At 32.2% G+C, this 12,882-nt stretch overlaps 2 protein-coding genes across 2 annotated transcripts; both read right to left on the bottom strand.

The window, feature by feature from the left end:
• Window positions 1–2,385: 2,385 nt before the first annotated feature.
• Window positions 2,386–4,411, bottom strand: LOC128039693 (uncharacterized). Its single transcript, XM_052627874.1, has 6 exons — window positions 4,218–4,411; window positions 3,815–4,137; window positions 3,645–3,731; window positions 2,933–3,088; window positions 2,654–2,848; window positions 2,386–2,569 (listed from the first exon to the last, which is right to left on the bottom strand). The coding sequence occupies exons 1-6, from the start codon at window positions 4,375–4,377 to the stop codon at window positions 2,531–2,533; spliced, it is 960 nt and encodes a 319-aa protein (XP_052483834.1). The 5' UTR covers window positions 4,378–4,411; the 3' UTR covers window positions 2,386–2,530.
• A 6,458-nt stretch (window positions 4,412–10,869) lies between these two features.
• Window positions 10,870–12,861, bottom strand: LOC128032024 (NAC domain-containing protein 14-like). Its single transcript, XM_052628979.1, has 6 exons — window positions 12,670–12,861; window positions 12,267–12,589; window positions 12,091–12,183; window positions 11,842–12,009; window positions 11,548–11,757; window positions 10,870–11,463 (listed from the first exon to the last, which is right to left on the bottom strand). The coding sequence occupies exons 1-6, from the start codon at window positions 12,827–12,829 to the stop codon at window positions 11,143–11,145; spliced, it is 1,275 nt and encodes a 424-aa protein (XP_052484939.1). The 5' UTR covers window positions 12,830–12,861; the 3' UTR covers window positions 10,870–11,142.
• Between the last annotated feature and the right edge of the window lie 21 nt (window positions 12,862–12,882).

Genomic DNA, 12,882 nt, shown 5'->3' with positions numbered 1-12,882 from the left:
AACGAAGAATTGGGTTGAGCTTGCTTTTGTTGGGTCGGTCTTTTTAGATTTTTCAAATCCTCTAATAATTCGATTCTATAAACCGGTTGGATCAATTTTCTAGGGTAAATTACATTCAAGGTCATTAGACTATTAGTAAATTTATGTTTTGGTTACTTAACTTTAAAAAGTTACAAAATGATTAATAAACTATTCGAAAGTTTTCATTTAAACCGCTAGGCTACTAAAATCATTATTGTATGACTTTCTCTGTTTATACCACTGGCACCAACCGAAAACTCACATTCTCCTTATCTTCTACAATTCAATATTTTTTTCATGAAATAACTTTGAAAGTTTCGAATTGAATTTACAAACCAAAATCCAAACAATATTTTTCTACGATCTTTGACACGAATTGTCTAATTCACTAGGATTATTCTTTTAGAATTTTCATGATTCTTCTTTTAAATTGTCAATAGCCACGTACCTTTTTGGCCTTTTCCAAATTTTTCTTTGGCTTACTTTAGTTTGTTATGTTCCCCACTAATATGGTTGTCCTTATATTATAAGCACACATAAAAAGGTCTTTCTTGGGCACCAAATTTGCTTCTAATATATCGCTATCTTCATCCCAATCTTTTCGTAGAAAAAATAACACTCAACTCTTACCCTACTTGCGTCCAAAGCTTCTTTCCCTTTATGGTTTTGCTTGTTGACAAAGTTGTTTAGAACTAAATCAATAATCGAATTGGTCAGGCAAATAGATTATTGATCTAATCGATTTGTTCAGTGCATCCTATTCAATTAAATAACTTATTAAAAATATTAAAAATCCAGTTCAATCGATTTAATCGTTTGAGTCAATCGATCTTTTGTTTAGTTCAACTAGTCCATATTGATTCCTGAGTTAACCGGTTCAATATCTTTCTCCGAACCCATATCTCAATTAATTCTTGGTCCAACCTATCCGATTGAAATCTAGTCCGGTTTAAACAATCTTAGTTGTTCATATACATAAAAAAAAAAAATTAAAGATGTATCGTATACTATCAACACCATGCACTAACACTTTTCTTTTTATTGGTAAAAGTACTATTGAGGTCCCTTTACTAGGAGTTAGATTATAGTTTGCTTTATTTACTCAAAAAAAAAAGGTAAAATAATCTTTATACGTTAGATCAAAGAGCAAACTAGTCATTCTATTAAAAATTTTATCCATTTCTACTGTTAAAAATTTATCTTTATACGTCAGCATGAGGAACACGTGACGTTATTGTCTAGTTGTTCCGTCAACGAGACCAATTTATAACAGTACAAATGGACGAAAATTTTAACAAAAATGACTATTTTACTCTATTATGTAATGTACAAGTGCTAATTGCACTTTTTCAATAGAGGAAACAAAATGAAATATGACTCCTAATAATACTTTTACGCTATTTATTTCAATAAATTATGCATTATTTTCTTATAACGGTTTTTTTTAATTAGAGGAAGGAAAAGGGATTATTTAGATTTAAACTTGAGATTTAATTTCTTGACTTAAATAAAACTAAATTATTTGTAACTTACCTATAACTAATTGTCATAAAAGTTGTTTTTTTAATGAGACGTAATTTTCTTGTAATTTTAATGAAAAATAATTGTCTAGCTTTGAACCCGTTATTTAATGTTTTGATTTAAATAATGTAAGTTATTCATCATTTCCCTATAACTAATCGACATAAAAAGTATTGATCCATCAAACATTGATATTATTATTATACAAATTGACTAGAATTATTTATAGTCGCTCTCCAATCCTTCAATAAAAGGATAAATGTGTTTCAACACGTTCAAACCCACGTCCTCTTACGTAGACAATAATACTAATAACAATCGAGCTAGAACTTAGCCGGCAACATTGATATTTTTTTTTTCTTTAATCTCTTAAAAATGTGACATTTTATTTTTCTGGAATGAAATTACTTGCAAACTTTTATGCTTTTTTTCCAACCCTAATTTTTCTTCATTATTCTCTGCCTTTTTGACCACTAACCTGTTGTTCTTTTGCCACTTTAGTTTGTTATGCTCCCCACTATCTCTGTCTTTACTCTTACAACATCAACAAATGTCAAGAAATTACATGTTATAACTTTTGAAATAAATATATCTATATTAATATATATATATATATATATATCAAGCAAGCCACGCTTTGCTATTATAGATGTCCATATATATAGTTGAAACATATCGAAACACACGACCTCAAAACCTAACTTGTAATACAAGCAACGTAAACCCAAGTCAAATAAACATAAACCCAACCTCTAAAACTAACTTATAAGAGGATAGGTCTAACATTACGACTTATAAGCACTAATCAAATACGGGAGATAAGCAACACGAACTTTATAATCTACTTCTCTTTGCTTGTTGTTGAGCCAATTCAGTTTCTACACCGGTGCCCGATCCTTCAACCTCCAAGGCTGATCTTTTACGGACTGAATCCGTCGAGTAGGAAGATTCAGCCACATCCAAAGGGGGCAAATTGGTGCTCTCTATCTCAGCACCAGCCGTATAAGTTGTATAAGTCAGACCATTTCTGGATCATATTGAACAAGCAAATATTAGATTTTTCAACATGTTTTATGCCTGTTTTTTTATGAACAATATAGAAGTTACTCACCATTTGAATTAGGTCATGTAAATTAGAAGGCAACATTGAGCTTTCATTCTCTGCAACTGCAACTATATTAAGTTGATTGCTTCCATCAGGGACTGTTCGATCATTAATATCGATCCCAATATTCCGGTATGATTGATTTTGATCCTCAATACCTATATTAGGTGCTTCCAAGCTTCTAATTAGCTCCATATTTATCTGTAGATTTTGAGACCCGTTTTAACAGTAATTACATGAATTAAATGAACTAAACTTCAAAATTTCCGAGAAAATTGTTCTTACTTGTGACTGGTGATTGGAGATCACTTCATTCCCATCATTAATGTCGAAAACCGGACAGGGAGTTATAAATTCATAAGTTTGTTCACTTTGAGTCCACCCGTACTCATTAGTTACTTCGTTTTCAACTAATGGCTCTGAACCGAGTTCTACTTGAACCTGAAATATACATAAAACATAAACTCAATGTGTAGTATTTTAAAAATTTCCGAGAAAAGTGTTCTTACTTGTGCTTGGTGATTGGAGATCACTTCATTCCAATCATCAATAAAGTTCTCATTGTCGAAAACCGGACAGGGAGTTATAAATTCATTAGTTTGTTCACTTTGAGTCCACCCATACTCATTAGTAACTTCGGTTTCAACTAATGGCTCTGAACCGAGTTCTACTCGAACTTGAAATATACATAAAACATAAACTCGATGTGTAGTATTTTAAAAATTTCCGAGAAAAGTGTTATTACTTGCGACTGGTGATAGGAGATCACTTCATTCCCGTTAGCAATAAAGTTCTCATTGTCGAAAACTGGATAGGGTGTTATAAATTCATTAGTTTGTTCACTTTGAGTCCACTCATCGTACTCATTAGTTACTTCCGTTTCAACTAATGGCTCCGGACCAAGTTCTGCTCGAACTTGAAATATGCATAAAACGTAAACTCGATGTGTAGTATTTTAATTAGTCACCATTGTTGGCACGAATTGAAGTTAACTAACCTGCGGAATTGAGATCTGATCGTCTATATTGTTACTTGAAATATTGGTTGGCTTTTTCATTATCACTTTACCAAGAAAATATTTATCCTACAAAAATCAATGAGAAGAAAAATTCATTACAATAAACGCAACGCAACCGAAAATCGGTTCGAGTTTAAGGAATAACTTACTTGGCAAGGATCAATACCAACAAGTTCGAACTGATATAACGTCCATGTTGTTTTGTTTGGGCAGCTATTGTGCCTGAAATACAACCTTGTCTTAATACCAATCACTTGTTTAGTATCATCACTAGACTTTACATCAACTTGATCCCCCGAGACTTTCCAATTTCCGTTCTTGGTAGCTCGATTTATCATCGGCTGCCATTGTTCACCTTTCGGTACTTGTCCTGTAGGCGTACCAATCACCTTGGACTTACTGTTTGCATACTTATACGTTTTCGGGTAAATAAAAAACCGTTCCGAATCACTCGGTGTGATAGAATCGCAACCTACGAATAGAAAGAATCGAATTTAAAGAGAATGTTAGTAAGTAATTGAATAAAAGAAAGACAAAAACAAGGGAACATACTAGGTAGATCCCATGGATCATAGTTGCAAATATCGTGACCGAGGTCGATGATGTCTTGGACCAAGTAATCACGGCCGAACAGTGTTCGGTCTCGGAGATAGCCGATGAGGATTTGCTCGGAGGGGTTGAAGCCATAGCCTTTGAGCTTGAGGTTGTTCATTGCATGGATAGGAAGGCACAAACGGATGATTTGCTTTGCTTTGCTTTGCTTTGATGGGGGAAATGAGTATATAGTAAGTGCTTCATAAAGCAGTCAGTACTTCGGCCCGAAGATTAGATTGTGGAAAATATTACAATTGGGTCCCAAAATCCGTGTCCTTATTTTCCATTTTTTTTTCTTTATGTAAATATTGAACAGTGTGATTATAATTGGTGAAATTATGGTTTTGGTCCTTGATATTTAGTTTTTGAAGGCTCATACTTCATGCTCTCGTATTTACACTTCAACGAGAATAAGTATATATCGAGCACACATGTCAAGCATTTATTGAACAGCATGATGTGATTTGGTATGAATACCAAATTAAACTTTGGTACACAATTCAAATATCAAATTGAATATTAAGATAAATTCAAGTCCTAAATGATATATTAATCCTTAATAGCACTTTCACCGATTTTTCTCAGAAATTCCTCTGCTGTGGGCGTCACTTTCTGCCCTTCTTCCTTTCGAACCTTGAAAAAAAGGGATATTAATGATGTTTTGTTTGAACTTCTAGAATCTTCACACACTGTGATTATTTTCTTAAAATATGATAATATTAAACCCGATTTACATAAAAATAACATTATATCAAAATATAAAAATCTAAAATATATTTTTATATTATAAGAACTCAACATTTGACCCGTTGATCAAAGATGTTTACCATATTCTAATTAATATAAGTAATTAATGATTTTATTTGTGTGGTAGTTTAAGTAGATACACATTTAAGTGTCTGAATTTAAGATGGTCTTATATAAAAAAATAAATATTATAAAATAATTAAATATAATATGATTAGTGGATGAAATTTTGATTGAGATAACAAAATTGAAGTTCGAGAATCATAATGTACAAAGTTTAAATAATATATTTTCGATCAATTAAAATATAATAAACTTAATAAAAACATAAAGGTTTCAATTTGAGCATTCAGGTTTAATTGTTTAAGTCTCTTTATGTGTAGTTATGATCATATATTTATATTTATAAATCTACTCAGTTAAAAAAAATTTATTAAACTACACGTGATATGAATAAAAAATTTATGTAACAAATATATTTATTAAAATTTTACATAAATAATCTATTGATGTTTTGGTTACCATGATAAAATTAAAGTTAAATGTATATCATACATGGTGTTTTGGGTTTAAATTGTATATATAATGACTAATTTAGCCTTCTAACTTCACAAAAAATCATTTTATTCTTCCATTTAAATTTTCGTCTATTTGTTAACTTTCTTAACTGTCATACACATTGATGCCACATTAACAATTAATTAAATTTTAAAATAAAATTCAAAAAATTAAAAATATAAAAAGTATAAGTTTGCAATTTTTAATATTTTATAATTTTTTTAAAAATAATTAATTACTAATGTGGCATATACGTGGACTCCTACATGGATGTCACGTCAGCAAAGTTAATATGCGCTAAGTTTCTTATCCATTTGGGATGATTTAACAAATAATACAAGTTTAAGAGTTAAAAATAAGAAAAATTTAAATGAATAGCTAAAATGACTTTATTTTTAAGTTGAATGACCAAATAAGTGGTTATACTTTTTAGTAATTTTATAATAAATACTCGATCATCCAATAAAACAATTAAAATAAGAATAAGATTATAGATGTATGATTGGTTGAGTTTTAGCTCGATTAATATGAGTATAGTTATCAATGTAAGAATACCAGGGGCGAAGCTAGAACAATTTTTTAGAGGGATCGAATGAAATTTTAATTTTTTTATAGTTGTAATAAGGCCCAATCGGTCCAAAGCAGTTCCTAGTCCAACATTACAAAATTAAACAGACGGCCCAAAACGGTTCCTGGCCCAACACTACAAAGTTAAGCAGAAAAACCCTAAGCAATAAGGAGCGCCGCATCTGCCTCAACGCCGCAACAGTACTCGCGCCGCGCCCAACGCCCGATCGCCGCACGTTTCGGCCTCCACGCGCGCCAAACTCTCCACGAACACCTGAAAAACGGACTCAAGGAGTCCAAAGAGAAAAAAAACAGCAAGCAAGATTATTTTTCCCCCTCGATTTATTTTATTTTTGGCCTATAAAAGGCCCTTTGAAATCTGTAAAAAGGGACGGATATTGAATAACAGAGAAATAGAAAAAAGAAATTGAAAGGAAAACAGAGTATAAAGTTTTTTTAAGGTGAGTCGGGTTCTTTTAGTTTCATTTTTATTTTATTTTTTTCTCTCCTTTTGCGTTTTATGGTTTTTTAAAAAAATAACAAAGAAAAGGGAAAGGGTTTACCTCATTTGTTGAGGACGCCGGACTGGTGGCCATCTCCGTCGCGATCGGAGCTTGGCCAGGCGAGCGGCGGCGCGAGGACGCTTGGGGGGGAAAACCCTAGCAGAACACCAGAGGATTTTTTTTTTTAGTTTTTTTTCTTCTTTCATTCGGTTCTGAATGATTTTGAAAAGGAAATTTTGTTTTATTAAAACCTCAAAACGGTGCCGTTTTGTCCAGGCCCTGACCCGCGCGGTGACCCGACCCGAAGGGGAGGATCCGCGCGCTCTGACGTCAGGTGGGGAATTTGCGCATTTAGCCCCTTTCTTTTGCAGCGCACGTCAATTAAATCCTTTTTATTCGTTTTAAAATTTGGGTTGCGTATTTCATTTTTATTTCAATTTGATACCACATTGCGCAGCGTTTTGGAAGGGAAGGAATTATTTCCTTTTTAGTCCCCCACTATCGCTCGCGTGTTCAAATTGATCTTTTTTATTGTTTTAAATTTTGCCCCCCATTTTTTGTTTTAAATTCAATTCAATCCTTCTTTTCATTTTTTTTTATATTTTTTTTACTATTATTATGTTACATTATATTGTTATTATTGCGTTGTTTTCTATTATTATTACTACTATAATTGCAATACATATACACGCATATTTTTATATAATATATGTGCATATTTTAATATATACTTTTGAGTGTTTAAATTTGCATATGTTTTACGCATGCATACTTGTTTTATTTTACTTTTCTAAATTTCTTTGTATACTTTATACTTTATATTTATATATATATGTTCCATAACACATGCACGTTTTAATACACTTATGTACCCGTTTTTAAAATTATTATAAATATTTATATTGTTTTACATAATCTATTATTTTATATATTATATATATATATGTATATCTAAATATATGCGAATGCAGATTTTCATGTATACTTAAACATTTTTTTATCTTGTAAATATATACACATGTACATACTTTTATATTTTTATTTTATTTTCACGATTTTCAAATATATATGCATGCATTTTTGTTAGTTTTGATTGTTATACTCCATTCCATTTTTTATGTATCCTTGTATATGCGTAATAAATATATGTGTACATATATTTGCAAATTTACTTGTTAATTGTACTTGTATATGTTTTTGTGAATATTTATTCGTGTATGCTGAAAATTAAAGGATCTGTATCATATTGTATATTAGCTCTTTAACATACCCTCTTGAAAATACATCAAAGTTATTTTCTTGATTTAAAGGTTTTTTTTGAATAAAAGCATTTTTGGAAGTTTGGGATTTTCGAGGGAAATTGAGCCCTAACGTATTGGGTTCCGATTTTCTTCGTCAATCCTAAATGACTAAGAATAGTTTTTATTCAAAATGCATAAAAATCATTTTTGGGAACTTAACTTGTTGTGCCCTAACGTATTGGGTGTGGCATGTTACTTTCTCGAAATGAAGATTTTCGTATAAAATAAGAGAGATATCCAAAGTTCGGGGATTATGAGGAATTGTACCCTAACGTATTGGGACTCAATTTCTTTACATGACTTGAACAATTGGTTATCCTTTTGCAAATTTCATCATTCAAGCTTATTTTAAAATCTTTTTTAACTTTCGACACTAAGACATTAAATAGTCAATTTGGTACCGATTTTTGGGCGTTACGAGGGTGCTAACCCTTCCTCGTCATGTGAATCTTGACTCGAACTGTTTTCAAAATTCGCAGACCAAAATCATTTTTAAGGTGGGCCGGTCACACCTTAATAAAGGATCGGTGGCGACTCCAGTTTTATTTTTAAAAGTGGACAATTTTTTTTGTTTTCAAAAACGGTTTCGACAATAGTCTATATCTTTATAACTTTTAAAAAATTAAATTGAATATATATAATATTGAAAGGTCAAAATATAATTTTATATTTACTAATTTAAAATTTTAAAAATATTTAAAAGACTTAAATAATAATTTTCCATTTTAAAGGCCCTTACCAGCTTCTAACAAGACATGAATTCGAGTAAGTTGAAGCTGATTAAATTTTTGTTTCATGACGAGGATAGTTACGTTGAGAGAGAGATTTTTGAAAAAAGAAAAAATTTATAGATGTGTAATCACGTGGTACTGCCATGCTTTGTCTCTACGTAGAGGTGCTCATGGGCCGGGCGGGCCGTCGGGCCGAGTTTGGGTAAAAATATAGGCTTGAAATATGGGCTTGGGCAAAAAATGAGGCCCATTTAGAAAATGGGCCGGGCCTCGGGCACAACTTTTTTGGCCCGGGCCCAACCTGGCCCGGCCCGATATAATAAATATTTTTAAATTTTAAATTTTTTAATTTTAAAATATTTTTAAAATACTTTTTTTAATTTTTTTAATTTTTAAAATAATTTTTTGGTATTTTATTAAAAATGGGCCGGGCTGGGCCCGGGCTTATGATTTTTTTCCCGGGCCGGGCATGGACAAAATTTCAGGCCCATATTTCGGGCCGGGCCTGGATCTAGGACTCGGGCCAAAATTTTTTATAGGCCCAGCCCGGCCCATGAGCACTTCTATCTCTACGCCACCAGTTTAATAAAAACATAATATTTTTTTTTACGATCTTTGACACGAATTGTCTGATTCACTAGTATTCTTCTTTTAAAATTTTCATGATTCTTCTTTTAAATTGCCATTAGTCAACTACCTTTTTGGCCTGTTCCAAATTTTTCTTTCGCTTACTTTAGTTTGTTATGCTCACCCCAGTCTTTTCGTAGAAAAAATAACCCTCAACTCTTACATTACTTGCGTCCAAAGCTTCTCTGCCTTTATGGTTTTGCTTGTTGACAAAGTTTTTTAGAACTAAATCAATAATCGAATTGGTCGCAAATAGATAATTGATCTGATCGGTTTGTTCAGTGCATCCTATTTAATTAAATAATTTATTAAAAATATTAAAAATTTAGTTCAATCGATTTAATTGTTTGATTCAATCGATTTTTTGTTTAGTTCAACTAGTTTATATTGATTCTTGAGTTAACCAGTTCAATATCTTTCTCCGAACCCATATCTCAATTAATTCTTGGTTCAATCTATCCGATTGAAATCTGGTCTGGTTTAAACAATCTTAGTTGTTCATATACATTTAAAAAAAAAAAAACTTAAAAGATATGTCGTATACTATCAACACCATGCACTAACACTTTTCTTTTTATTGGTAAAAGTACAATTGATGTCCCTTTACTAGGAGTTAGATTATAGTTTGCTTCATTTACTCAAAAAAAGGGTAAAATAATCTTTATACGTTAGATAAAAAAGTAAACTGGTCATTCTATTAAAAATTTTATCCATTTCTACTGTTAAAAATTTATCCTTGTACGTCAGCATAAGGAACACGTGACGTCACTGTCTAGTTGTTCCGGCAGGCAAACCAGTTTATATACAAATGGACAAAAAATTTAACAGAAATGACTATTTTACTTTATTATGTAATGTACAAGTGCTAATTGCACTTTTTCAATAGAGGAAACAAAATGAAATATGACTCCTAATAAAATTTTTACCCTGTTTATTTCAATAAATTATGACATTATTTTCTTATAAAGGTTTTTTTAAATTAGAGGAAGGAAAAGGGATTGTTTAGATTTAAACTTGAGACTTAATTTCTTGACTTAAATAAAGCTAAATCATTCGTAACTTCACCTATAACTAATTGGCATAAAAGTTGATTTTTTTTTAACGAGACGTTTTTTTCTTATAAATTTAATGAAAAATAATTGTTTAACTTTGAACCTGTTATTTAATGTTTTGACTTAAATAATGTAAATTATTCGTCATTTCTCCTATAACTAGTCGAAAGTATTGGTCCATCGAACATTGATGTCATTATTATACAAATTGACTAGAATTATCCATAATTGCTCACCAACCCTTCAATAGGAGGATAAATGTGTTTCAGCACGTTCAAATCGACATCCTCTTACGTAGACAATAATACTAATACCAATTGAGCTAGAACTTAGCCGGCAACATTGATATTATTATTTTTCTGGAATGAAATTACTTGCAAACTTTTATGCTTTTTTTTTTCCAACCCTCATTTTTCTTCATTATTCTCTTCCTTTTTGACCACAAACCTGTTGTTCTTTTGCCACTTTAGTTTGTTATGCTCCCCACTATATGGTTCTGTGTCTTTTCTCTTACAGCAGCAACAAATGTCAAGAAATTACATGCTATAACTTCTGAAATCAACATAAAAAGAAAAACATATCAAGCAAGCCGCACTTGCTATTACAGATGTCCATATATACAGTTGAAACATATTCAAACACGAGACCTCAAAACCTAACTTGTAATACAAGCAACGCAAAAAATCTTTTCGATATAAATACCTATGCCTAGATAGGATCCCAAGTCAAATAAACTTAAACCCAACCTCGAAAACTAACTTATAAGACAATGGGTCTAACATTACGACTTATAAGCACTAATCAAATACGGGAGATAAGCAACTCGAACTTTTTAATCTACTTCTGTTTGCTTGTTGTTGAGCCAATTCAGTTTCTACACCGGTGGCCGATCTTTCAACCTCCAAGGCTGATCTTTTACGGACTGAATCCGTCGAGTAGGAAGATTCAGTCACATCCAAAGGGGGCAAATTGGTGCTCTCTATCTCAGCACCAGCAGCAACTTGCTGGTTAATACCGCATTGATTTTGTGGCCCGAGTTCTGGCGGCTCGTCAGACAACTCGTCGAGAAAAAGCCCGTCATCGTTACCGCGGCATAAGTTGTATAAATCGGACCATTCCTGGATCATATTGAACAAGCAAATATTAGATTTTTCAACATGTTTTATGCCTGTTTTTTTATGAACAATATAGAAGTTACTCACCATTTGATTTATAAAATCTATTAGATGGTCATGTAAATTAGAAGGCAACATTGAGCTTTCATTCTCTGCAACTGCACCTATATTATGTTGATTGCTTCCTTCATCGGGGACTGTTGGATCATTATCGATCCCAATATTCTGGTATGATTGATTTTGATCCTCAATACCTATATTAGGTACTTCCAAGCTTCTAATTAGCTCTTTATTTATCTGTGGATTTCGAGACACGTTTTAACAGTAATTACATTAATTAAATAAACTAAACTTCGAAATTTCTGAGAAAAGCGTTCTTACTTGTGACTGGTGATTAGAGATCACTTCATTCCCGTCATCAATAAAGTTTTCGTTGCCGAAAACCGGACAAGGAGTTATAAATTCATTAGTTTGTTCACTTTGAGTCCACTCGTACTCATTAGTTACTTCGGTTTCAACTAATGGCTCCGGACCAAGTTCTACTCGAACCTGAAATATACATAAAACATAAACTTGATGTGTAGTATTTTAATTAGTCACCATTGTTGGCACAAATTGAAGTTAACTAACCTCTGGAATTGAAATCCGACCATTTATATTGTTACTTGAAATATTGGTCTGCTTAAATTCTTTCATTATCACTTTACCAAGAAAATATTTATCCTACAAAAATCAATGAGAAGAAAAATTCATTACAATAAACGCAACACAACTGAAAATCGGTTCGAGTTTAAGGAATAACTTACTTGGCAAGGATCAATATCAACAAGTTCGTACTGATGTAACACACATGATGTTTTGTTTGGGCAACTATTGTGCTTGAAATACAATCTTGTCTTAATACCAATCACTTGTTTAGTTTCATCACTAGACTTTACGTTAACTCGAACCCCCGAGACTTTCCACTTTCCGTTCTTGGTAGCTCGATTTATCATCGGCTGCCGCTGATCACTGTTTGGTACTTGTCCTGTAGGCGTACCGATCACCTTGGGCTTACTGTTTGCATACTTATACGTTTTCGGGTAAATAAAAAACCGTTCCGAATCATTTGGTGTGACCGAATCACAACCTACGAATAGAAAGAATCGAATTTAAAGAGAATGTTAGTAAGTAATTGAATAAAAGAAAAACAAAAACAAGGGAACATACCAGGTAGATCCCATGGATCATAGTTGCAAATATCGTGACTGAGGACGATGATATCTTGGACCAAGTAATCACGGCCGAACAGTGTTCGGTCTCGGAGATAGTCGATGAGGATTTGATCGGAGGGCTTGAAGCCATAGCCTTTGAGCTTGGGGTTGTTCATTGCGTGGATAGGAAGGCACAAACGGATGATTTGCTTTGCTTTGATGGGGGAAA

Source organism: Gossypium raimondii, chromosome 3 (assembly GCF_025698545.1).
Source record: "Gossypium raimondii isolate GPD5lz chromosome 3, ASM2569854v1, whole genome shotgun sequence".
NCBI lineage: Eukaryota > Viridiplantae > Streptophyta > Magnoliopsida > Malvales > Malvaceae > Gossypium > Gossypium raimondii.
The sequence above is the reverse complement of the archived record's forward strand: the minus strand, read 5'-3'. Positions and strand labels throughout refer to the sequence as shown.

Excerpts from the sequence above, each read along its gene's own strand:
- LOC128032024 (XM_052628979.1), bottom strand. The coding sequence starts at position 12,829 with ATGAACAACCCCAAGCTCAAAGGCTATGGCTTCAAGCCCTCCGATCAA. Across the intron at positions 12,184-12,266 it reads TTGATATTGATCCTTGCCAA|GATAAATATTTTCTTGGTAA; the intron begins GTAAGTTATTCC and ends TGATTTTTGTAG. Across the intron at positions 11,758-11,841 it reads TCTCTAATCACCAGTCACAA|ATAAATAAAGAGCTAATTAG; the intron begins GTAAGAACGCTT and ends CGAAATCCACAG.
- LOC128039693 (XM_052627874.1), bottom strand. The coding sequence starts at position 4,377 with ATGAACAACCTCAAGCTCAAAGGCTATGGCTTCAACCCCTCCGAGCAA. Across the intron at positions 4,138-4,217 it reads TGATCCATGGGATCTACCTA|GTTGCGATTCTATCACACCG; the intron begins GTATGTTCCCTT and ends TTCTATTCGTAG. Across the intron at positions 2,570-2,653 it reads TACATGACCTAATTCAAATG|AAATGGTCTGACTTATACAA; the intron begins GTGAGTAACTTC and ends AATATGATCCAG.